Below are 26,402 nucleotides of genomic sequence, written 5' to 3'. Positions count from 1 at the left end.
TATGTTAGAATATGTGTGTGTGCGTTAGAGTGAGTGTGTGTTAAATACAGTGATGGGAGGGGGGCATGAAGGCTCATTTGGATAAACATGCCACCTGGACCAGAAGGGACCATCCCTACTCTGTTGGATCTTAACAAGACCCCCACTGCATTTTGGCAGGAAGATTTGTTAGCATCGTTTGCCCTGCTGTCTACCACCCGTTAGGCCGGGGCTCTTTTTAACAGCAGCTGATCTATATACCCTATATATCGCAGTAGATTTTGCCTTCCTCCTATAAACATCATTGGCTTATTCCAGAGCCCCGGGGGGGGGGCAGTAACATTCCTTCTGAAGGGCATTTAATGAAAGTCCCCATAAGCGATAATGACTTCCACAAGCCTTGGCACGGACACCGGTGTCTGCGGACGGCTGATTTTCACTCGCTCTGTTCCTTTAAATGCTCACGGTTAGTGAATTTTGGGACAATAGGTTGGCTCCTGCTGACCACAATGTGATCATCCCCCCCCCCCAAAAAACCATTTCTTTGTTATCCAGCTACAGAAACACAAAAGAACAGGATTTCCTCTACAGTTCTGGGCAATCCTCACATGATCTGACTGGGGCGGCTCACAGAGGGGCATTTGGGCAAGAGAGGCTTCTTACAATGAGGCAGATGGGGGCTTTCGGAAAAGAAGCCCCAGCGGACAATGATTTAGTGAGTAATATTAACGTTTTATGGAATACGTGGGAAGTGGCTCTGTGTAGAGCTCTGTGTAGAGTTTGTGCTGATCGGTTGTATCGTGTGTTACGGGTGCGAAATCAGAGTTATTGGATCGGGTTTATGGTTAAAAAATGTTACGTTTGGCTTTAGGATTGGGTTTAAAACGTAGCTGTTCGGTACACTATGATAAACCCAGTAGGGCAATAAATGTCCATATGCTTTATATTATTATTATTATTATTATTTATTATTATTATTTATTATTATGTAGTGTTTTATATAGCACCATCATATTCCATAGCGCTGTACAATGACTTTTTTGGTAAAGAAATTTGGTGAATTGTACTGAATAATAGGGTGATTTTGCCATGAGTATTGCATAGAGTTATGTATATTATTATTATTATTATTATTAATTTTATTTATATAGCGTATAGGGTACTAATTCACAGGGAGGTATGGAGGTTGCCAGGCTGTCTCTTAAAGAAATTAGATTATTAGTTGTGGCGCTAACCTGTAAATATATCATTACTGCTTAAAAATATAAAAATACAAATAATTTAAAAAAATATATAAAAAAATCAGTAATTTATTCTATATTATATATAATTCTTAACTTTGAAATACGCATTGATGCGTTTTTGTACATGCTGGAGGCAGACATTCAAATTGTGCTCATATTTACTAAAGAAACATGAAAAAATGGTGGTAAAAATGTTTTATTATTACTGTGAGAATGAAGGTGAAACTTAGGAACCTTTCCCTGGTCACCCTGAGAAAGTACTGTTTCCCTTAGAATGTGGTAGATAGATGGAATAGCCTCCCAGGAGGGGTGGTAGAGGTTATTCCAGCGATGGCATTTAAACATGCATAAGACCATCCTAAATATATTCCAATCTCCAGGGTATTGGGTGAATAGTTTTAGGTATATACCTTCAAATGCTACATTTCTGTGAATCGGATGCCACAATAGCAGGCATTAGAAAGGATTCGCCGTGGATTAAACTTCAGGAGCCGTACGCCTATCCCATGCATGTTTAAATTCCCTTACTTTATTAGCATCTACCACTTCTGCTGGGAGCCTGTTCCTCTTATCTACCACCCAAGAATAGGGAGACACAAAAGACCCGGAAGGTTTTAACTCACCATACGACGCACAATTAGAGAATAAAAGGGAAGGAAGTAAATGGTTAAATCCTTCGCTCGTCGGACCTTTTAACGTGAGCGCTGCTTATTGAACAAGTGTTCGGATATTTGATATCTGCACCTGTTCAAATCACAAATGTGTTTAAGAGTTATCACAGACGTTTTAACAAGCAGCTTGGCCTCTTGGATTAAAGGGACTGAGTGGGGAGGAAAAAAATATTGGAGCGGAATATCAAAGGCTCCAAAAAGGAGATAATGCCTTTAGTTTAATGGGTTTAATATATATATATATATATATATATATATATATATATATACAGTATAATTCACACACACATATATATTATATACATATGTATTAATCAGAAAAGAGCATTTTTATGCCTTTATTCCAAAACGAGCTGCACGTTTCTGTTAGCGCAGGCTGCAGCGTGGGAGAGCAGGAGCTTTGCTTTTGGAAACATTTGCTGAACTCAGTAAAATGAGACAAAAAAAAAAAACAGCAAAGGAAGCCGAACAACATTACGCTAAACAAACGAGTGGGAGTTCATCCATCACCCGGAACAGCAAATACAGTGCAGTCACCATAGCAACTGACCGGATATTCAGGAGAGTTCTTTATTATTGAGTCCCCTTGGCTTTGTGTCACACAAAGAGTTGTTTAAATTGTTTAAAAAATGGAATTTGAGGCAGACAAAGAGAGGAGAATGGATTCCTACACCCCCCGCCCAAGTCATTTGATCCAAGATACTTAGCTCTACCCTCTTATCCAAATACACCCCTACCCCCCTCCGTTCCTCTCATGCCCCGCATCTCTCTTCTACCGCCATTACCTCTCCTCACTCCCGTATTCAGGGAATTCGCTTCGTTCCGTCAGACTTTCTCCCTCGTATGTAACTTTCAAAGGCTCCTCACAACCCGTACAACCGATCCTCCTAACACTCTCAGCCAACATCCCAATCAACGACCAACAACCTCTACAGATCATCCAGACCCAACCAACTCATCCCAAGCCGTCCTCTCCTACTGTTTCACTTCCCCCTCAGCCACTGATTAGATTGTAAGCTCCCAGGATCAGCGTCCTCTTCTCCTTTGGTATAACCATCTAGGGCAACAGAGGGACCTGTTAGGATTATTCAAAGACATCCTTTTACATGGACAAAAGTGTTATTTTCCCATGCGTTGCCATGACAGCCAGTCTCTGTTCGATGTGTCGGACCCTTGAAGGTGACGTCCTTTCTTTTAACGTAGGACGTTCGCGGTTCCAGGAGCCCAATATGACCAGAGAAGTTCTACGCGGGGTCCCGTTAAACTTCATCGTTCTCGTCTTCGGAGCAGGGCTTCTTCTGTTCATTTTCTGCTTCATTTTCTGCTGCTACTTTTTCAGGTAACACAAAAATGATAAAGTTTCTGTTTTCGCACTCATGCCCCAAAAAGAAAGAAAGACCCCGCATCTGAAGGCGTTCTTACAGCCGATGCCAGAGATGTTGGGAGACCAGTTGTGACCGAGCAACGAACGGGGCATCTCAGGGCAAGGCTGTTCTTGTCTATATCACATTTTTGGAGTTCAATTATTTGTAAATTATTATTTCAGGCTAAAGCAGCAGGAGCAGTACCAGCGACGGGGATACAGAAAGGTAACCCGATATTTACTCTCTAGAATAACAAAGTTTAAATATTTAGAATCATAAATAGAAACATAAATACACTTGGCATTCAAAAGTTTGGGGTCACTCAGCTGTTTCCATGGTTGATATCCCTGCTTGAATGCAGGTGACTCAGTTAAGTGCATCTTTAAATAACGACAAGTCAAGGTTTCTATGAGGCCCGTATCAAAGCCATTTGGGTGACATATTTTGCGTACGTAGAATCTTCACGATGGGTTATTAAAGGGTTCATATTTAAAGAGCCTTGGGGTCCGCTCATTTACAAATTGAGCGTGACAAAAGCTGCCGGTTCTTCTTGGTAAATCCCACCTTCCTTTAAGTCTGAGATTAAATACAATCCTCCTACAATGCACAGTGTAGCCTTCAAACTCCTTAAAGTCAGCATTCCGTAAGCATTTGCTCTTTTGTTGAGGTCGGCAAAATATGAATCCATAAAATGAGTGGTGATTAGGGGGTTAATTGACTATTTTGCTGTTTTTCTAGATCACCCTAAAAGAAAAGCCCAGGAAGGCCAACCTGGTGGGTGTAAGTATCTCATTTCTCATGTAGCAGACATGGAGGAGAAAGTAAGGGGGCTTCTAACCTGTTCCGGTCCCTCTGGGTCTGTCATCTCCAACCTGATCCCACACCATCAGTGATTGTAGAACATGGAGAACCTGTCATTCACGCTCAGATGTCCTCCTTTTTAGAAATCGGGAACTAGCATAATAAATCGTGCAGTTAAATGACCTCCTGGGCACTCAGACCTCAAATCCCATCAAGAGACCTTTTAAATCTATATAAATTATTATTCTCAGCCATTTCATTGTACATTATCCAGGGCCAGCTCCGTCCTTCAGGCTGGAGAAACTCGCCAGTATTGACCTTTCATAATGAACAGTGACGTGAGAAAGTTGGGACCACACTTAGACCCCACAATACTCATTCCGTAATAATTCGATGGAATAAACAGGGATATTTCTACCTGCAGCAGGTGTGCGCGGTTTGCCTCGAGGAATTTAAAGTGAACGAAGAACTTGGCCTGTGTCCGTGTAACCACGCTTTCCATACAAAGTAAGTGTCGGTGTCCAGTACTGAACCGAATGAAAGGAGAAAGGATCTTTACATTAGGTTTCTGATTCTTGCTATGGTTTACCCAGAAAGTTTATTTGTGGTTTAACTAATTTATTACGATTTTATTTCATTCAGGTGTTTGATGAAGTGGCTAGAGGTGCGGAACTCCTGCCCGATGTGTAACAAAACCATTTCAGTAACATTGCAGAGACCCGCGTTGGAGCGCATGTGAAGCTAGTTTTTTTAATTTATTCTTATTTTTTTTATTTTTAAAAACATGTAATAACTCAGGCGGGTCCAGACATTGGCTGGCCTTTCCGAAAACAGAGACCGAAGATCAGGACAGTCACCTAATGTATCGGGAAGATGTATCAAGACGCGAGTGGTAGAGATTAAAACTTTTGCAGACTTATAACTCCGAACAGATGCAGCCAACTAGTTTGACCACCAGTGGTGGGTTATATGGGGTCATGAGAGGGGGTAGGGAGGAGAGGGCTCTTCCCCTGCCATCTATCGTTGCACATGCTCAGCCTACGTAGACTGGTTGATCCAATGAAGGTCCCTACATGGAAGGTTACATTAACGGCCACATTCGTGTCAATCAGTAAGAGCTAAATCTGGTCCCAGAAATAGAACTGGAACCTGGGATGAGGGGAGTGCGAGTTTCTTGCACCGGTTAAGTTGGCAGGAATTAAAAATCAAGCCAGTAGAGGCCAAAAAAACTAAGGAAGAGAGACGTGTTAATGATAGGTCAGCAGAAGACAAGAAGGTTTGGTGGGATACGCAGAGTGATACAGAGACAAAGCACGGGCAACCAACAGTAACATCAGACAAAATAATAGATTTATTGTTTGGTTTAATTCAGGTCAGTAATAGTGGACAGACATTAACCCCTTAAGGACAATGGGTTTCCTTAAACCAATGCATTGTGAGCTCATACATGTAGGGGCTGTCATGAAGGGGTTAAAAGGTCCCTGTCCAACATTGTCCTCAGATAATGAGTATCATGAGATACAGCCAAATAATACTTAGTAAAGTGAAGTTGGTCCATCTGTTGCGGTACGAGTCCTAACCCAACGGCTGCCTCGGCTCTGTATGTGGTGGTTACAGGTAGCAGCAGCCATTGCTACGCATGCATCGTTTGTTGTAGATGGCAAGAGAAAGTGAATAAGTGGACTGGGTTTGTGGCTGCTGGGGTGAGATTGAAATGTATGGGGCTGTATATAGTCAAAATGCCCCCTTCTGTGAGTTTTTACATCTCATATACTGTAAGGGGGAAGAAACATGAGATTGGGGGGGGGCAGATCCGCAGCATTGTGTATGAACCCCATAGTTAATGGCACTCCATCTAGTTCTTTATTTAGTTTTGGTACCTATGCCTGGGAGCATTATGCATGACATATTTCATAGCACACCAGCCTGTATACACGTCGAAAGACATCGAAAATAGAAGCCTTTAAAACCGACTTAAATTATAACAAAGAAGTTGGAATAACGCCAGTCTTCCATTACCTGAAACTCGCCATCGATATGGCGATCATCCCAGACAAACGCTAACGGCGCTTTCAGCCACTAGTACAAATTTTATGCCGGTCATTCAGAAAAACCATTGAAGTCTCGCAGTACAGTATGAAGGTGGAATATTAATACGCATGAAGGGAAGTGGAAGGCTGGCTTTACAGCCCCTTTGTATGTAAAGATGAAGAGGTGATGGTCCATGTAGGTGAAAGTTGGTAAAAAAGGGAAACCATAACTGAACAGAGTATAACGGGCTGTTTATCAGACCAATGGAGCTGTAAATTATAATTATAATTCTTGGACCATGATTTGCTGTGATTGTTCTGTCTGATGAGGAAAAACTCCAAATATAAAACTGAAGTCAATACATTAATTTTATGTCTATCACTGCAATGAAACGTCTCTTCCATACAATAATATACAATAAAAAAAGATAACTGGGGAATCTTCGGTGTATAGTTTTCTACTGGCTTTACAGATCAATTAAGTGGAAAATCAGAAGTCCCGCACGAAGGCGTGATATAAAAAGTTGTGTCATTAAATGGCCAGAGAAATAAGTCTTTCCGTCAGACCGCGGTCCGTAAGCAGGAACAGAACCGCCACCGACACAAGCATTAGGACGTCGTCACTGAGCTTTTCGATTCCACGTATGCCAGAGCTTTCTCTTTCACGGCCTGGATGCTCTCCGCGGTGCCGTGTTTCTTCTCATACTCCAAGTAGCGCTTGAAGAAGAATTTAATTCTTTTTGCAGTCATGCTGAGATGAATGACTCGCTCAAAGATATCCCTGCGGAAACAATACGGTGTTCTGTTATACTTCATAAAGCGTCAGCTCATAACTAATAAACTGGGATTTGTATTCTAAACAGCCCTTAAGGTGTGTGTGTGTGCCATAGTTGCTCGATTATTAGACGACCCCCCCCAAATTCTGAATATTCATTTGGGGAAAAAGCCTGAATATAAGAGTACTCTATAAGAAAAAAGTTTTACAAGTAAATATTGATTCATGTATACTATTTTTTCATATTTAATAAAAATTGATTGAGAAAAATGCATTTGTTGTTTTTATTTCCTTATATTTGCCACTCTACCTCCCAGAAATGCCTCTTGACCCCCTATATGCCACTCTGCCTCCAGAAAGCCCTTAATTCCCCCCCATATGCCACTCTGACCCCAAAAAGGGAAGAAGAGGGAGAGCTCCAATTATACGAGGGCTACTGGTTACTGGCGCTTGGCCCCAAGTTTTAAGCCGTACTGTTGTCTATAACCAGTATCCACTTACCTCACTTCCTTCTGGCCGCCATGCTTCATCATCATATCGATATAAACTGACCAGAGATCTGTGCGCTTTGGATAATTGCTTAGCGTGCTCTCAAACAAGGCCTTGGCTCGCTCGGTGTCTCCCAGGTTAAATTCTAGCTGAGCGAACTTTGAAATGACATCGATATCTGAAAACACAACAGGTAAAAAAAAAAAAAGTCAATTCGCAGCATAATCAATCAAACCTTTAATACGCGTCAACTCTTCAATTATAAACGCCTTTTATTTTCCCTTTTGATCTGCCCAATGCGATTACAGGTACGATCCTCTCTAATTTAGAACAGATTGATATACAATTGCTTAATTGATCCCACAGGGTATTCATCAAAGCCAACTCATCAAAGACGTGTAATTAGTCCCTCCGCTCATATCGCTAGAAGGTTGACGTCTTCAGTAACGTATACAGCAACAGCCAAAAGGAGACACGTGGCATCATACAATACCGTGACCAGTGATAAGAATTACACAAGGTTCTGACGAGCAAACGAATGCAGTCAGCCAATGGGAGATGGGATCTCCACCTTGCTCATTTCCCATTGGCCGCTCAGTGATCCGATCTGTGGAGAGGCTGAATACTCACGTTCTTTCTCAGGAAGACACTTCAAGGCGCGCTGTAGTAACTTGTGCGTCGCTTCTTTCTGACCCTGTCTCAGAAGGAACGTGGCATACTTCAGCCACACGGACTTCTCCTGACGGAAGCGCTTCAGCATGGTGTTGAACAGATCTTCTGCTTGCTAGAAGAAAAAAAAAAACCCAAACATTTAATTGGTTTTCTAGAAAAGCAGATGCACAATTTAATAAATTTGTGGAATTGTAATAAAATCGGGCGGGGGGGTATTTAAAGGGACACCTTTACAACGATAAACATTAAAGTGCATATGATGGCTGAAGTGAGCCTCCATACACAAAAAAATCCAGAAAAATCAGAATATTCTTCTACAGACAAAAGGATGATGCGAGGAAAAAAAAACAGAGAGAAAGGAAAACAGAAAGAGATAAACAAATAAACAAAAGGAAAATTGATGCATAAAGTGTCCATCAACACAGACAAGCAAGTTGTTTTGTGTGTGCATATATATATATATATATATATATATATATATATATATATATATATATATATATGTATTACTTATATCACAATTCTATAAATATTATTTTAAATACATTTGAAATAAATGGCAAAATTTAATTTCTTTTATTCCCACTTTACAAACATTCAAGAGACTGAAAGAGCGGTCACCTTAAACTTCTCCGATTTGATGTAGATGTCGGCCAGCTGCTGGAACACTTTCAGGGGCTCGTTATATTGGACAGCTCGCTCAAAAGCTTTCAGCAGCGATTCTTCTGTCCCATACATGTTTTCCAGGTTCAACAAAGCCACCCAAACGTTGAGCTTCTCTTGCTCCTCTCTAGGAGAGACACAATACTCTTTAGTTCTAAATTACTAAAGATCAAGAAAAAAAAACTAATTCAGATAAATAAGTGTCATGGTTACCGGAAAGAAATCGTTTTGAGGGCCCTTTCTGCCACCGCTCTGGCTTTCTCGATCTCTGTAGCTTGAAGATGGAAAGCCATGTACTGGAGCCAGAGGATGGAGCTGTTTGGAGAGCTCACGACCAGCCGGTCAAAGTCATCGGCAGACTGAGGCTGCCGGTTCGGGTCCATAAGGGCAGCTTCGATCTTAGAAAGCTCCTTTTCTGCTTCTTTCTTTTCCATGGCCTTTTCTTTTGCGGTTTTCTTTGTCTGAAAGGTCACATAAAAAAACCAATGGAAAGTCAACAAAGTTTCATTCAACACGCGTGTGGCTTTAAAACAAATCCGGCACGGCTCGTGGGGAAAATAAGGGAAAGACGCAATCTCAAATTTAATGAAATCACATGACATATAATTAGTATACAGGACAAAGATCACGTGGTCATCTTGGAGTTAGGATTATTAGAACTTCAATGCAAATGTTATAAATCCCATGGAAACAAGAGCTCTTGGAGGGGGCAATCGCTCCAATGGGCAAGCAGGGGGGCCAACATCAGAATCACTAGTACATATTGTATCATTGGTAACCTGTGCTAAGTCTTAAGGTTATCCAACAAATCCAAAATACGGGTGGCACAAGCCATACCTTTGGCTGCGGTTCCTCCTCGTCCTCGCTGTCTGAGCTGCTTTCTTTCACATCCGCTAAAGACGTTCGCAGTGTCTGTAAACTGACGTCCCAGGAGAAGCCGGCAGGAACTTCAAGCCTAGAGATCGATTGTTTGCTGCGGTCCTTCTGGAACGGACAAAAAAAAAAGCAACACAACTCACTCAGCAGCTGTTTAACACACAACCCCAGTACAATTATAAAATATATTCCTCATGCGGAAGCCAATTTAATCACACGTTATATTATATATAATAATATAAAACATACAAAAGTAACTCTGGTTAAAACAATAAGGTCCCTTTGATACTATGCTGCTACATGGCTTTGCAAACACATTCTACGGCAGCATCGTTGGGTTAACGCGCCCAACTCACCGTATCAGTGGTTTTGTCTTTGTTCTCTCCTTTATCTTCTCGACAGTAAACTTCAACTCCACTGTCTTCGTCCTCCTTGTTCTCCTGAGATTTCTTTTTCTTCTTCTTCTTTTCAGGAACATCCTGCAGAACATCATAGGACCAACGTGAGCACAAGTTCTGTATTTATTTTTTTAAGTTATCTTTTTATTGTAGCCAAACGATGAATGCACAGATAGACAGATTTGATGCTAAATCGCGGTACCTTTGTTTCACTCTGCGAAACTTTTCTTTTTCTCTTGTCGGATTGTTCCTGCGGATCTCTGACAATTCTCTTTTTGAGGCCAGTGGATTCTGGGATCACATCTGGTTTGCCAGTGTCCTCCGGGAGAAACGAGAGGTCGACGTGCTTCTCCTCTGTATCTTTCCTGGAAAATGACGCCACAGTATTATAAAGCTTATGTAGAGAGGACTAGAAGTGAAAGCACCAAGAGGCATTTACTTGGAAAACCTCAACCCCGTCCTCCACGTATACATACCCAATAACTTTAGCTGTCAGCAGTGTTCCTTCCGGGATATATTTCTTATACAATTCTATATCGGGAACATAGTAACTTGTGACGTTACTGAATTTGAGATGCCCCACAAGAGTGCTTGATAACCTGTAACAAATAACAGTTATTAAATTACATCCACAAGTGGCTAGTAGCCAATTCATTAGAAGACAATGAATGGCTAGAACGGCTATGGTTAGGATTTAAGAAGTCATGGCATATCTGCTCTATACGAGGGCAGAGAGAAAATGCCACACTGTATTTGCCCCCAAGTCTCACCAAACCCCAGAGACAGAACGTTGTGCATCGACGTATAAAAAACATACCTGAAAAACACTCCCTTTTCTGAAATTGCACTAACATAACCGCTGACACATTGCCCTTCTTCAAGGCTTTCAACAGATGTGATTTCTGGGTTGGCCACGCTGATGTTACTCTCAGGATTTAGCCTGAAACAAAAAGGATTGGAAAACAGCATAAGATTTAATGAAAAAAGAGCATTTCTGGTGGTGTAATTACCGTATGAACCAATGGAACGCCGTTGCACCCACTGTTAGCACTTGCCATGCGATACCGATTTTGTTTTAAACTCTCTCTATATTAGAGTACAGATCAGACATGTCGTGTGTACCGATCCTATACCGGTTTATTGACGTTAGTATAAAAATCTCTGCTTATGCACGATCCCTTAAGATGAGTGCCTGAGGAAGCCAATCAGTGTCAAGAAAGCCAATCCCACAGAACCCAATAAGAACGCTCCCTACACATGCACACGTGGGGGTCTCATTAACCCTTGGAAATCTTCCTCAAGTCACCACTAGCAACTCGATTGGTGAGGAAAACACAATGGTTGGAGGGTCCCTTTAAGATTACAACTCCCATAGTATATACATATAATGAGTTTCAAATACTGTGACTTCTGAAAAGTAAGTAGCGTTACATGGGTTTCCTATGTTAAAAAAAAACGTAAGATTTAGGAAAGTGACAGATCTAGTGACAAGGCTAGATGTTACCTTGACTTCCTAAGCGATAGCTCCGTGGTAGCTGAAGTAGAGAGCACACAGCACCTACATTTAAGAAAGGAAATACAATAAGTCAAACAACGTGTGTAGGTTTTGACAGTAAATCCTGTCGGTAGCAGGAGGTCCGTGCTTTATGGACCACCATTCTACCTCTGTGTCGGAGGATGCAGAACACACTATGCAAACTATAAAAGACTAGAGCAAATAAGTATCTGGGTAACAGCGCCAGCACTATCACCAAATGCACCAATATAAGCATTTTAATAGCAGAAAAGAAAAACAAACGAGTCTACATAGAAGTACGTCATACCAATAACCAGCCATACAAACTCCAGAGCCTGGTTCCTTCACGAGGCGAGAGCTCGATAATGTGACTATAGAGAGGACAGCTAGATGTTGGTGGCTAGCCCAACCTAACACAATGTTAACTTTTGGTATAAATACACATTTTAATTATGCAAAAAAAACTCTACGTACGTACACACACACACACACGAACAAATTTAGCTCTAACCTCACAAATTGCCCAGGGCTAAAGCTGTCCAGCGGAGCCTCGGCGTGACAATCGCTTAATTGAAAAAGGTCGACTTTGCCGGTCTTTCGAAACGGGAGGGATATAACAAGACAAGAACCCGGAATCACCTTCTTTACGCGGCCCACCAGATCGGTGCCTTTTTCCAGCCGATGGAAGCCTGCGTAAGAAAGAAACACAATCTAAGGGTCTTAGAACGAAGAGTATCGGAGACCGTGCTGCTGCTTCTAGGGAGTATTGCCTTTGGGCCTGGGCCACAGGACCCCCATACCTTACTGACAGCAAGACTTACTCTCAATGATGAAGAAGAGCATAAGAGCCCCAGAAGGACCAGATACTCAAAGTAATTGAGCATTACTAAAACCACCGATATTTGGCAAATAATGCCATTTTTTGGAGAGATTTACTTTAAAAAAAACCACCCACAATGGAGGATGAGGCGGGGGGCAGTAAAATTCTACGTTTACACTTGTTTTGGTGTGGAAGTACTTTAAATGTTCTGCTTTCATTTGCACTTGTGGCCACGAAAGATATGCCCTCATTTTAGATGTTAAAATAACCAGAAAGCGGATTCTTGCGTTCCCGTGAGCACGTCGGCACCCAGCACGGCACAATACCTGTGAGCGACAGGTGAAGATACTTCAGGGAGGCATCTAGGGACACTACTGTAGCAGACAACGCCTGCCCTTGCTTGAAATTCTTTTCTGGACGTTTCAAAACCTGGGGAGGAAAAACGTTGAATTTTGCTTAGCGACGTCTCAATACATGGTCCACGGAAACAAATATGGAGGAGACATTTTCATACCTTTGGAGTATGCGAAAGGAGCAACTGCTCGATTCTGCCACGGACACCAGGGGTGAGCTCTACCTCCAGGACGGACATCTCCTTATAATACTGCACAGGGTATAAAAGACAATGCCGATGTTACATTGTACACAACAAAACTGCTGGTCACCCCCGCAACATAACATCCCGGGCTAAACACTGCGCTGAAACATCCCCGCCATAAACTAAGGAAAACGCATGCGACAATATTAGTTCAAAATGTAGCAAAAAGTATTATTTAATAGAAAAAAAATGTCACATCATGGGCCGACTGGACTGATCTTGGAAATTTTGTTGAGGGGTTTTTGGTCTCTTTGGACCAAGGAAAGGGTCGCTGAAGCTCTGTTAAGAGTGTTTTGTTTTTTTTTTAACCCCAATTTTGGATACTTCAGAGCAGAAAATTCAGAAATCACCTAACAAGCACGGCAAATTATCACCAATATACAACGTATTCATTCCCCCCCCCTTATTTAATAATTTGTAATCTAAAAAAAATAAAAAAAAAAATATTTTATTCTATATTTGTAAAAGAAGCGTACAATCGTTTATCTCATGTTCACCAAGGGTCATGGGAAACATAGGAAAATTTACATTAAAATGACTAAATATATATTGTAAAAATTTGTATTTACTATTAAACATTATTTTATCCAAAATGAAGCGCTGTCCAAGTTTAAAATACCCGGCAGTATTTCCTGGATTCCAGGGAAAATTATTCAATTGACATTCAGCCGAGTCAGTCGACTTTCTTTTTTTGATACTGAGAACAGATTAAATAGCAATCGTTGGGAACAAAAGCTACGTTTATAAAGAGATAGTTTGGGCAATTACTGTAACCGTTATACCTCCTGACTTTCCTCTTTTAATGGTTATTACCTTTAGTACGAAGCATGTCACCTTCTCTCCAACGCTGTACATGTTCAGGTTTTTGGGAGGTGGTAAATCACCCTCTTTTTCAATTACACTGCAAGAGAAAAATACATAATTTACTACACAAGTCATTAATGTAACCGGACAAACCGTAGGATAGGCCACGCACGTTTGGGAGGTCATTCTTCAATGAAATTGTTGAAAAATTGGGTTGATTCCTGCTTTACGAGGTTTCTGGTTACATACAGAATTACTTACCTTGGAAGAAGGCTCAACTCTGGTAAAGACTGCTTGAAATTCGGGTGCGTAATTGGCAGGAACCTATAAAAAAGAAACCATAGCTCATAACTAAGATGTGTTGGTAATTTGGGATAAACCAAAACATGATAAACCTTTCATCTAGTAAACATTTCACTTTAAATAGCTGCACTGGAACATTATAAGACAGAACGTACTTCATACAGATCTCTCTTGTAGGGTCTTTATTCACCTCTCGGTAAAGAGGAAGGCAACCTACTTTAGATGTTCAACTAAGAATCCCCATTATCCTCCACAAGCCACAATCTTTGCCTGCATGAGGTTCACAAGGGTAGTAATCTTATCAGCCGGAGAGATATCCACCTCCGACCTCAAATCACTGCTGATGAGGCGTCAAAGATCACAAAAGCCCAACCAGTGGATATGTGGACCTACAGAAGGCTCTTTAAAGAGACAAGTCTCCCTATATTTTTCACCTATACAATGTGTTAGCCCAACACACCTGTGCGACTTCACATCTCTTGCTCCTATGATTCGACAGGTGAGGCTCTGCTTAGGCTTCAGTTTGGATGTCGGGAAGGAACCCTCGGACATCTCCTCCAGTATTTGAGACACGTGGATGAATCCAACCGCTTTATCGTCGATGGAGACGACGACGCTGTTTGGTTTCACGGTCTTCACAGTCGCAGAGACTACCGATCCGATCTGCAGGTCTTTCTGTATGCAGCTGCCCGGCGCAGCGCTCTCTGGCGTCTTCTTGTCTCGCTTCTTGTGTTTCTTCTCGGTTGAATCTCGCACAGCGAGCAAATACCCGTGTTCCTCTGCAGATGCTGTTTTAAGAGTTATGGAGATCCTTTTCCCGATACTTAACTTCTCAGACTCGAACCGGTGCGTGTCATTAAAGTGACAGGACACGGGTACAGCTGCCAAATGAGACGTACCCTCCAAAGCCACAACGGCGAACTCCTCTGCTACGTGTTGCACGACGGCAAAATAAGTGGAGTTTTCTGTAAGCTGAGAGGCAGGAGAGAAGGTTATTCATCAATTATACGTATTATTAAATATAAACCAACATGCAGTCATATATTTTCAGAGCCATAAGGCTTATGGCATCAGATTTTGGTGTTTAAACATTTCAGAGAGCATGGGGCCAACCGAAATCTCTATACAAGTCCCTCGGATGACCAGAAGACAAGAAACGGTACAGATATTTAGCCAAAGTCAGGGCTCCTGAGTAGCCATTAGACAAGTAGGAACATATAAGGCGATAAGAAAATTATACTGATTAGAAATAACCAGAAATTAATTTTATATCACCAAATATTTGACTCTGAGCCACATCATAAACATGTACAGCTGAACCTTTAGTTGCCACCAGCTGAGGTTAAGATACTCACCGCTCCTTTCTTCTTCAGGAGAGTATTATTTAAAGAGACGTAAACGTGAGACTTGATGAGATCTACATACAGAACCACGGCTTTCACTTTCTGGCCGCTGTCTATGCTTTTCCCTGCAATGGAGGTAAAACAATGTCAGATAAAAAAAAAAAAAATCGCATCATCTGTAATGTCAGAATAATATTCCTAAAGCTCCGCTGCGTGCACCATACAGTCTCTGAAAAACACCTGAGCATAACATGCAGTGATGTACACAGTAATGTAGGTCAGCATTGATAAAAATCTATTCTTATTGGTCATAGTGCCCTGATGGGCGACTAAGACTAAGCCATTCTATTCTATTGTCTACCATAGGCAGTATAATGGGTTGTTTTTTCTAGTATGTCTAGAAAATGCACGAATGGTTATTATACAGCTGCCTGAAAACATTATATCATGCAAAAACTACAACTTTAAGACAAGTATGGTGAGCTTTTTCAGTAATAAACCGATTGAACCCGTACCTCCAAGGTTATGGTTGGAAGCCATAACTTTTTCAGCGCCAGGAATCTGGGCAACAGCGAAAAGGATTGTCCCGTCTTCTTCTACCTCCTCGACCACCAGGTTCAGCTTTTTTCCAGGGACTAAACTGGTGATACTTTCACCATCATCGTCTCCTAAAAATTAGAACCATACAAAACATTAAGGATACACGAAACAGACAAGACATTAACAAAAGGTGGACAGCAAGCTTTATAAGGCTATGATAAATGATGCTAGGATTCCAAGCCTTCCATCCCATTAGCTGCTCAGAAATCGGTTGCTATAAAGAATGACGCCAAACATCCGATGATGTCATCGGGATTAAGGTAAGCCAGCGGAGAAAATTTACCAAAATCTCTATAATTATGTATAAAAGTATGTATAAATGCACAACTAACTTCACTAACAGTTTTATGATCCACTCGATAGATTCTAAAGACCCTAAAAACGTAAAAAATGAAAGCCATTGCTCGAAGCCAATAGGTTTCTTGCTGCCGACAATGAAACAGCCTCACCTTTTCTGCTGATCATGCTCTTTAGGAGCTGCTGTTCGCTGAAACACTGGCTCAGCCGAGAGAAGCTGTCATCAGAGCAGTCATCCGGAGCGCACTGAGACAGCTTCAGGGTCAGCAGACAGCGCTTCCGCTCCTCGTCTGTCTCCAGAACCTTGGCTACCACCGTCTGCCCTTCTACAAAATGCTCGTTGACGTCCGTCACAAACTTATCGGCCACTTCCTGTTAGCGAGAAGCCAAAAACTTAACTTTTCTTCTTATTTTATAAACTCGTATTAAAAAATGAATGAATATAGGGACAGCCTTACTTACCGATTTGGGTGCCAATCCTACTAGCCCGTGTGACAACTGCACAAACACGCCGTACGGCATGGTATTTCTCACAAACCCGGGGAGTAACATCCCAATCTGCAAGTCGGAGAATTCTTTCACGCAGTCGTCTTCCTTCACGGCCGCAATCAGAGTGGATTTCCTGGTTAATATCTACGCTTTCCGTAAAGGATTAAACGAGTAAATACAGGGGGCTGCCAGATTTAATATTTATCAATTGGAAAGCAGATCAATATAACGGCAAAGTAAGGTTACAAATTATTATTTATGTGAAGGTGCGTTTTAAATACATTGAAGGTGGCAACGGCCCGTTCTGGACTCTGATGTCACCTCGTTCTTTAGATCTTCCTCGTTTACCGTTGAAAAGTAATAAAACACACCTATTAAGGTCTGCCCCGGTATAATAAACGTTACTTATGTGTGACAAAAAGGATACATTCTTTTTCTTAAAGCTGCTCAGATACATCGCTCCGGGGAGGATGTCTCCCACCTCCAGGTGACGCCACAGTAAATTGCAATTTGTGATGTAATCCGACAGGTGCATTTTAGGAAGGAAGGCGGGGGTGTTCTCCGGCAGGGTTACGACATCCAATCCCTCGTCGGTCTTCGCTACGACTTTTACATCAACCACCTGAAATACGCAAGGCGATGAGAAAATCTAGAGAAACGGGCTGCCTGCTTACACGATATTATACAGATGTGCAGATCATGGAAACATGCTACAAATATTATATATATATATATATATATATATATATATATATATATATATATATAAAATTTAAAAAAGTAGAGACTCCAAGGAAATAAAAAGTCAAGAGGATTTCTCTGCGATCCTGTGTATTAGCTGTCCTTTTAAAGATGGCTGCTCTCAATGTAATAATTAAGTTAGGTTCCTAATGTCAACATCTATGTTTCCGTCTTAAGAATGGTAATTGTCACAGCTTTCAGCATTTGTGCTGTTTGTCAAATGAACTTAACCCCTTAAGGACAATGGGTTGTCCTTAAACCCATTAAAAACAATGCATTGTGAGCCTGTACATGCACAGGCTTTGTCATCAAGGGGTTAAAGGCTTCGGAGATATTTTGTTTAAATGTATAAACATGAGACAGGCAAAATCCGATGTCTAATCAATTTAGTGTCCTGAAGTTGCTCCTCCCCCCTTCCCCTTAAAAAGGCTGCCTGAACCAATCAGCAGCAGTCAGCAACTCAATAAGATAAATGCATATCCTGAGAACAGGAAGTGGAGATGGTTGCCGCGGTGACACACATGGCATTTTAGCACTGTAATTTCTAGCATTGCTTCCATGTTGTGATATTTTATCTTTAAGTGGATTACTCGAATTCAGAGAATTCATATAAATAATTTACAGAAATATTTACCTTGCCAATCTCCAGGGCTTTTGGGTTTGGTTTCTTCAGCGTCGGTTCTTCATCATCATCCTCTTCGGTTAATTTAAACGACACCAAGATCCTTTGAGTTTCTACATTGCATTCCACGACACGTACCTTTATCACCTACAAAGAAGAGAGTCGATGTTCAAAGCAAAAGCGAATTCAGTACATAAACACATCTATGTACACACACACACACACACATCCATTCACAACACATCAGTGGATCATATCAACACCTAACCTGTCCTTTGTAGAAAACCTCCTCTGGATTGTGGATGGGTTCCGAGCTCAGTTGACTCCTCAGAGCCAGCGCTTGAACTTCGTTGTAGAATTTGACAATGCAGCCGTAGGTTTTGATAGACACAATGAAGCCGTGAGTGATGAGACCTGGCTTTGCATCCTCGAAACTGGCAATCACCGGCAGCCGTGAGTTCAATAACGTTTTCTTCCTTGTTAATATCAACTTCTTGGCTGTTGGATCTGCAGTTAGAACCTAATGGAGAAAAAACAGTAAGGGGTATAGAAAGTCAACCCTGTAATACTTTTTATTACTCAATATAGTAAATCATTTGAACATTCTGCCTCGTACTTACCCTGCACTTCACACTCAGCCCTGTTTTATACTTGAGTTCGGGATGCTGAAGCTCGACATCCGCCAAATGGAGTCGCGGGACAAGACCAGAGAGATAATTGGTAATCTTCACTACCATACCTACAGGTTCAATGGTGCTCACGGTGCCCTTCGTAAGAAAAGGGGAAAGAAAAGGATTATTAAGTTAATGTTCTGTGAACTCTACAATTAGAAGCCCTACATCAAGTGGTCTTCTGAACTCAACACTTCCCCAGGGAAAAGAACACCTAATATTAAAACCTCATCTTAATGCGGAGTGTCCGCCAACCAACCATGGAATATTTTATCAGCTGTTAAGGCGGCAGCAGAGAGACGGTTAAAAACACTATGATAGAATAAAAATAAATGCATTGTTTTGCATGAAATTTCCAGCCGTACAATCATTAAGAATATCGTTTACCGATGAGTCGTCTTAATGAACGTCACAATGTTTGGCTGAGAGGTGCTGTTCTGACCGACACTCCAAGCTGTCAGCACAACTCTGCGCAAACCAGCCATTCACTGAGACATCCACAGCGAGCAACCGAGCGCCCCACAAACGTGGATCTGTGCATTTTTATAGCAATTTGGCGTAACCAACAATAAGCTATATTCCTATTTAAACACCCAGCATGGTTGACTTTACCTCTACTATCTGCCCAGCTCGTATATCTTCGTGCCGCAAGAACAGACCTTCTACGACGCTCCTACAAAGTCGAATCACAACAAAAGATAAGTACCCATCGGATATAATGACCCAGAAGCTACACTTTAGCAACAGGCATTTAACAGAGCATTGGCAAACACATTAAAAAAAAAAACCACACACACACACACATATTATATATATATATATATATATATATATTCATAATAGTGAATATTTAACGTGTAAGTGAAAATGGTGAATTAAAATTAAAAGGTATCTAGAGTCAGGCAAGTGTTTGTTCGCACTTCTGGATAAACCCCACCACCCATTCAGCGGGGGTTAGTGTTGTTATTAAGCTTTAGAAGTTTGTTACACTCAGAAAGATTTTTGGACATTATCCAAAGCTGTGTGGAGTGAGAATGCTGTTCTTACGTCTTCAAAGATATCAAGAGCGTCTCATCCATCGGGCTGTACTCGATCACTCGCACTGTGTGACGGGTGCCGTCTTTAATTTTCTCAACACCCTTGGGTTTTTCAGAAAGATTGTGCATCTGTAAGTATAGTAAAAGTGAAACATCAGCTATGATTCCCGCCGGGACATTAAACAACATTTGAGCTACAAGAACCAAAAAAACGAAACAAGTGCTTCTAAGACTTGACTATAATAGTCCAGGTTCTATCGGTTTATTGTTCTGGAACACGACTGGATAACCTCAAGACCTTGTGGACGGTTCCATCTTTATAGCTTCCAACATGTATCTTGACCCAGGTAATACTACAACTTGAAATGACCGCCCTAAAAGCATTTCCTAAACGTAACGGCTGTTATAAGACATTAAAAACGTTATGACTTCTAAATATATTGGTGGGGAAACAAAGTATATATTCTGGATTCCTAGCTTTACTATTACTTACAAACGCAAACCCCAAAGTCCCTTCGCCAAGCTGGAAGAAAGCTCCTGCCGTCTTAAACATGGATTTCATGGCGCAGTCCTCGATGACCGACCCGACCAGGGAGCTGGACAGCTGCCGCACGGAGCTCCCCGGCTGCACAAACGACTGGCGTAGCGTCAATCGGAAGTTTTTGGAAGAGGGGTCGACCCAAAGAATGCAAGCTTTCACCTGCAAGGAGGTATAAATCAATAACGGCAAGCATCCTAAATATTAAAAAGCTGTTTTGTTCTCTATTGTCAATTAACCAAAAAATGGTTAAATCTTGTTTGTTTCCAATGTTTAAGTAAAAGGTGCATACAATGGGCATGATATGCATACATACTTAAAATAAAACACTTATAGATATGTTTAAATTTATAGATCCAGTGAATAAGTTGAGCCCGCGTAATTATGGTTTATTCCATTCAAAAGTTTGGGGTCGCTTAGTTGTTTTTATGGAAAACAAAAGGAATTTCTGGCTGCAACTTAATTGCAAAAGGGTTTTCTAATCATCAATCAGCCTTTTAAACTTAAACTTGGATCAGCGAACACAACGTGCCATTGGAACCCAGGAGTGACGGGAGTGATAAAGGGCCACTGGAACACAGGAGTGACGGGAGTGATAAAGGGCCACTGGAACACAGGAGTGATGGGAGTGATAAAGGGCCATTAGAACACAGGAGTGATGGGAGTGATAAAGGGCCATTGGAACACAAGAGTGATGGGAGTGATAAAGGGCCATTGGAACACAGGAGTGATGGGAGTGATAAAGGGCCACTGTACGCCTATGAAGATATTCCATTAAAAATCAGAAGAGATCTAAGACGGAATATTGAAACCTCTTTTAAAACAAAGTAGTTTAAGGTAAGTCTGTAGCAGGAAACAAGGAAGTAAACGAAACATTTTTTATGTGTGCCATATCACTTACCTCCTGGTCCACACTGTACGCGCTCTTTTTTAGGAGATCAAAGTGCAAGAAATCTACAGCTCCCGTGTAGGATGACAAGAAGGATAGGGAAATTTTGCTGCTGGATACCTGTGATTAGAAAGAGAGCGGCAAAATACAGGGTCAGGGCTGGGTTAAAAATCCCTTCTCAGGCTTGAAGGAATAGTAAGAACCAAAGCTTATGGGGCAAAATTCTACAAACCACCCCCCACACACACACACACAATGTGCAGCAATGGCTTGAGATTTTACCGTACCGTAAAGCGTATTCATACAGAACATCCTAAATATAGTATGCTACTTCCATGAATTTGCAACCTGCTCGCATTTTACCTTCGTAATTTTGGCTTTAACAACCAGTCCGGGCAACAGATTATTCAACGTCCACTTTTGTTCAACTGTCGCAAATGCTGCAGCCACTTCGGACTGAACGATGGACAGACGGACGATCCTCCCTTCATTCTTCACTTCGTCAACCACGCAGTTAAGGTACTCTCCCACTCTCAGGGCTGCTCCTAGAAGAAAGATAGGGTGCAAGGTTGTAAGCATGGAATTCAAAATGTCAGAAAACATTTAACCCTTTCAGGTTGAATATTCTAAGAGCGACACTTCCGGTCTAGAACGTTTTTTAGAAAATGTTCTGGAGCTCAATCAGGTGAGACGGTCACAACGAGAGCCAAGGCTGACCAGTGAAACTTCACAAACCTTTGTTTGCTTGCTTTAGAAACACTTGAGCTTTTTGACGCGGCAAGAACGCCTTAGATCCACCAACTCCTATGTCAACAAGATACCCATGATCTTCTACACTGGACACGCAGCCCGACAGCAACTGCACAGAGACAAAAATCATAAGCACAAGTAAAAGACAGATGGAATAACAGCCCTAAAACATGACAGGCCACAATAATATCCTCGGTTATTGAGGTCCCCATACAATGCCCCCCCCATTGACAAAATAATAATTAACAGACTTTATAGCTTAATACCAGCATTGTAATTTGTTTTTTGTACAATTTCACCCCAAAACATACCATGCCTGGTTGTAAAGACGCAGCCACGAGGACACTGTTGACAAGTTTGGGATCGACCGCCAACTTGACGCTGTTAAAGCCACCCGCTGTCGTCTCCAAGCCACTGACAGCACATCTTATCAACATCCCAGGAGAGTACAGGTCAGACAGAGGAGTTAAATTCTGGAAGAGAAGAGAATAAAACATGCTTTCCACATAAGTACCCAATGCTACATATTAAAAATGTCAGAAAGCAAAGTCCAACAAACCCTTTGCACCCTTTACCTAAAAACCTTAAGCAGAACTACCCTGCGAGCCTGTTTTATGTCTCTGACTGCTAAAAGCTACGTAATGAACCAAGAACCTCTGCTGGTTGGCGAGTGGTAACGTATTATTCTTCCCAAAAGTGATCTGCCAGAATCCAAAATGGCAGCCTGTGGCAGAGCTGGTATCATATAATCAATTTCCTGCTCCGAAGTTCTCCTGACCGGCCCATACAAAATCTGCCTGAACCAACAATAGGGGAAGGAATAAAAGGAATAGTCAGGCAGGAAGTCCTTACCTCCAACATGACTTCCTTCTCCACCTGCTCACTGAGGAGTTTGGTATAGGCCTCGCAGATGTTCATTGCATGGACGTATCCCGTCAGGCCATACGGCAGGCTGACGACCAGTTCGAAGTCTTTAGCTTCTTTCACACAACCCAAGAGCAGAAAACCAACGCTGAGATCCTAAACACCAAGAGAACGAACATGTAAACATTACCTGAGCAATACAATACATTACATCATCACTTAAAGGGGACCTGTGATAGGTGTGTGTGTGTGTGTGTGTGTGTGTGTGTGTGTGTGTCCTTTAGTGTAACAAAATGCGTTAATCACCTATACAGCAAAAGTATTAGTTTACATCATAAAACCGGATATCTGTAGCAAAAAACGAGATTTATTCAATATAGAGAGACCTAAAGCACCGTTTTATTTTATAAAGGCTGCCTAAGCCAATCAGTAACAATCAGCAACTTAACAACAGGGCAGAGATAATGTAATAGGAAGGAATTATCATTCAGTCCGTCAACAGAGGTATTAAAACGTAGGATTTGCGGGAAAAAGTGTCAGACCCGCTAAGTATCACCCAATCAGATTTTAGGAAAAGTCACAGGATAAATTTTTTTTGCTCATAAAAGATTTAATGGGAGAACGGACCTTAAACCGCAGGATTTTCACCGGCTGCTCTTTGGTCGGCGTGACTTTCTCCGGACGGACAGCCTTTGGCTTCTCACTGACCGCTTTCCTCTTTTTCTTCCTGGTTTCCTCCTCTTCTTCATGAAACTGAAGAAACATTTCCAATGATAACTCATAGGTTTTTCACTTTACAAATGTTTTTGATCTCCTTCAAGTTTTTTTTTGTTTTTTTTTAATTTTATGCTTCCAAACAAGATTGCAACCAGGACAAATACATAAAATGTTTTTAAATATATGCTTATAACGATGACACCTCTGAATATCTATGGCCGGCAATGTTTGGAGAAATTTGCAAACCACAGGTGTAATGTAACGAATAACAGAATATTGTTTCTAAATACAAATGGTCATCAAAAGTCACTTTGCAACATTCACAAATATAGTATCTATATTTTGTAAGAATAATTTCATGTTTTTATTGAGTCTAATAAAAAAAGCAATTGTCCCATCTTAAATCATTTTACCGATTTCTTGAGTATATTATATATATATATATATATATATATATATATATATCTCCCCATTATATTTAATGTTCTTTCACAAACGTGGACCTCTATTTGCCGTTAACTTACGGAGAACAGGTTGTCACTTTCTTTTTTTCTCTTTTTAGTGGTTGACTGGTCAGATTTGGGTAACGATCCACCACGAGGGAAACATTCCTCCTCCATGATGTCTTGATTTCTTCTCTGCATTTATATACATAAAAAAAAAAAAACACCTGGTTAGTAGACGCGTAATGAGATTTCCCCTACAAGGACTAAAAGCATTATTAAAGAAAAAAACGACTTCTCGTTAAGCTTTACTAGCCAACATCAATGTTATTAACTCCTCTACATTATTATCTTTTACAAAACAAGTATGAATGTAGTGCCAGGTTGCCATGGCGACAAGAAATCGCTTCCTGGCATTATTATTAATATGAATTATTTTACAAATTGCCATCATATTCTAGATTCTAAGCTTGTTTGAGCAGGGCCCTCCTCACTTGTTGTTTCTGTAAGTCAAATTGTTATGTTACATACTACTTGTTACGTCCTGTCTACCCATTGTACAGCGCTACGGAATATGATGCCGCCATAAAAAACAACAATATTATTCTGTAGAACTGTACAGTGGGCATCTAGGGGTTTTTTCATCCCATTGCAACAAAAATGGCAAGCTCAGCGTCCCGTGTGTAGACCTTCCGTTTGTTTCAGGGCAAATAGACGATGCTTCCAAGAACGCCGTTGCCTATGAAAGCCATGTATTGCCATAAATAAGGCACCTTGGGACTTATTCACTAAACTGGGCGTTTGCAGGCGAATTAACATGAGAGCTGCGCTTCTACTCCTTGACCTTGCATCATGCATTGATGAATGGGTGATCAGATGGATTTAATCATACATTATACAGGGCCAACCAAGATTTTCTAACATGACGAACGGACCTTCATTGGCGGATACAGAATTTGGCACGTTCAAATAGCTAAAGGTCTTTAAGATCTTTAAAGCGGATACAACGAAACACTTACAGCCCCAAAACCACGTTTTTGAAAGTTGGACAAATCAAGCGTGATCTGCAGAAAATGCTACATTTATTTCTACCAAACAATATATACTTGTGCTTCAGGTGGCACCCCAATTTCCGTAAACTACAAGTCCCACAATGCCCCAGACTGACGAATAAAGAGTGCCAGGGATAATCCCAGTCCGATTAGTCTCTATCCAAACGGAACGTCATTTCATAACAAAGACACGTATGAATAAGACACCCTATCAAACTCTAATCGTTACGCTGTCTATTTTGACAGAGAAATGGTGCCTCAGTTCTTAAACTTATGAGTTGGTTAGTTTACTAATCACAGACCAACTAGTATTAAATTGCAAAAAAATAAAATAAAAATACTAAGGTGCCAAGACATTATGGCATCAATTTTTATCTGTCTTTTGACATGAGTCTCCGAGAGAGGGGCCGGCTTTCCAAAACCGTGAGTCCTGGTGAAATTATCAGTGACGCTATTAAATGAATGATTTGGGTTTTTTTATGAATGGCATACAAAGTTTTGGATCCAGCCATTTGCTTTTTCTGTTGCTAAAATAACTGCATTTTAGAAAAGGCTGGTGAATAACTGTCCCGACAGAAAATAAATGTTATTTTTGATTGGCTAATAATAATTTAAAAAAAAAAAATCAGACTGATTTCACTCCATCTGATCCAGCCCTGGTTAAGATGCGGGCTCCTCATTCCGGTAACAGACACGCTGAGCGCATACTTATTTTATATTGCCAACATTTTTTTTTTTTTTTTAAAAAACCCTATTCTTATTTTCCCATGGATTTTACTTGATGCTTGTGCGCCGGCTGTATCCGTGTCTCTACAATTATTAATTGTATTTACTAAACACCAGCGGATCACCACAATGAGGAAAACATATACAAGATGAACCATAACATCAACATACAAGAGGAGAAGAGGACTCTTACCAGCTTGCAATACATTAAAGGGTTACATTACAATAATCTGAAAGATCTCTGAGATCTCGAAAGTTTATATTTTCCTGTGTTAGCCAATTAAATACCATACCCATTCCGCTAAAGACTCCGGTGCAGTGAGAGTTTAGCTTGTGCATATAATAACCCCCATCTATTTACCTTCAGCTGTAATAAACTATTCCCGCTTTGATCACAACCAATCTTTCACATCAACATGCAGCATTCATACCCACGTGTAGCCTTCCGCGCACCCGACCCGGAAGCTCAACTTTCACAGGTCGACACACAAGAACTTCCTGTCACAGGCATGGAAGCGACGTCATTAGAGTCACCTTCCCAGTCACCGAGCGCTAAACACCGCACTGCTGAACTTCTACTTCCCCAGCCAGTTCACTGTGGGCATTGCGGTTCATCCCGT

At 41.1% G+C, this 26,402-nt stretch overlaps 2 protein-coding genes across 3 annotated transcripts; one reads left to right on the top strand and one right to left on the bottom strand.

Annotated features, from left to right (window-relative positions):
- The first annotated feature begins 407 nt into the window (after positions 1-407).
- On the top strand, positions 408-5,288 carry LOC128468665 (RING finger protein 122-like). 2 transcript variants are annotated; one of them, XM_053450422.1, is made up of 7 exons: positions 408-445; positions 535-694; positions 3,098-3,233; positions 3,441-3,483; positions 3,997-4,038; positions 4,484-4,566; positions 4,702-5,288. In XM_053450422.1, the coding sequence occupies exons 3-7, from the start codon at positions 3,124-3,126 to the stop codon at positions 4,796-4,798; spliced, it is 375 nt and encodes a 124-aa protein (XP_053306397.1). In that variant the 5' UTR covers positions 408-445; positions 535-694; positions 3,098-3,123; the 3' UTR covers positions 4,799-5,288. The 2 variants fall into 2 exon arrangements, with proteins under 2 accessions (XP_053306397.1, XP_053306398.1); XM_053450423.1 differs by lacking the exon at positions 408-445 and having other exon boundaries at positions 460-694.
- Positions 5,289-6,440: 1,152 nt separating this feature from the next.
- PDCD11 (programmed cell death 11) lies at positions 6,441-26,402 on the bottom strand. Its single transcript, XM_053450426.1, has 36 exons — positions 26,144-26,402; positions 24,086-24,199; positions 23,472-23,597; positions 22,833-23,000; positions 22,292-22,453; positions 21,966-22,089; positions 21,594-21,775; positions 21,243-21,350; positions 20,297-20,503; positions 19,814-19,932; positions 19,379-19,439; positions 18,716-18,862; positions 18,364-18,615; positions 18,108-18,242; positions 17,160-17,354; positions 16,706-16,876; positions 16,396-16,615; positions 15,862-16,011; positions 15,359-15,471; positions 14,464-14,975; positions 13,962-14,024; positions 13,710-13,797; positions 12,813-12,902; positions 12,625-12,727; positions 11,990-12,167; positions 11,467-11,520; positions 10,780-10,902; positions 10,439-10,561; positions 10,165-10,327; positions 9,921-10,043; positions 9,526-9,672; positions 8,902-9,149; positions 8,647-8,815; positions 7,984-8,137; positions 7,366-7,531; positions 6,441-6,870 (listed from the first exon to the last, which is right to left on the bottom strand). The coding sequence occupies exons 2-36, from the start codon at positions 24,179-24,181 to the stop codon at positions 6,699-6,701; spliced, it is 5,412 nt and encodes a 1,803-aa protein (XP_053306401.1). The 5' UTR covers positions 24,182-24,199; positions 26,144-26,402; the 3' UTR covers positions 6,441-6,698.

The sequence above is a fragment of the Spea bombifrons genome, chromosome 11 (genome assembly GCF_027358695.1).
Source record: "Spea bombifrons isolate aSpeBom1 chromosome 11, aSpeBom1.2.pri, whole genome shotgun sequence".
In the NCBI taxonomy this organism is placed as follows: Eukaryota; Metazoa; Chordata; class Amphibia; order Anura; family Pelobatidae; genus Spea; species Spea bombifrons.
This window is presented reverse-complemented; position numbering and strand designations above follow the sequence as displayed.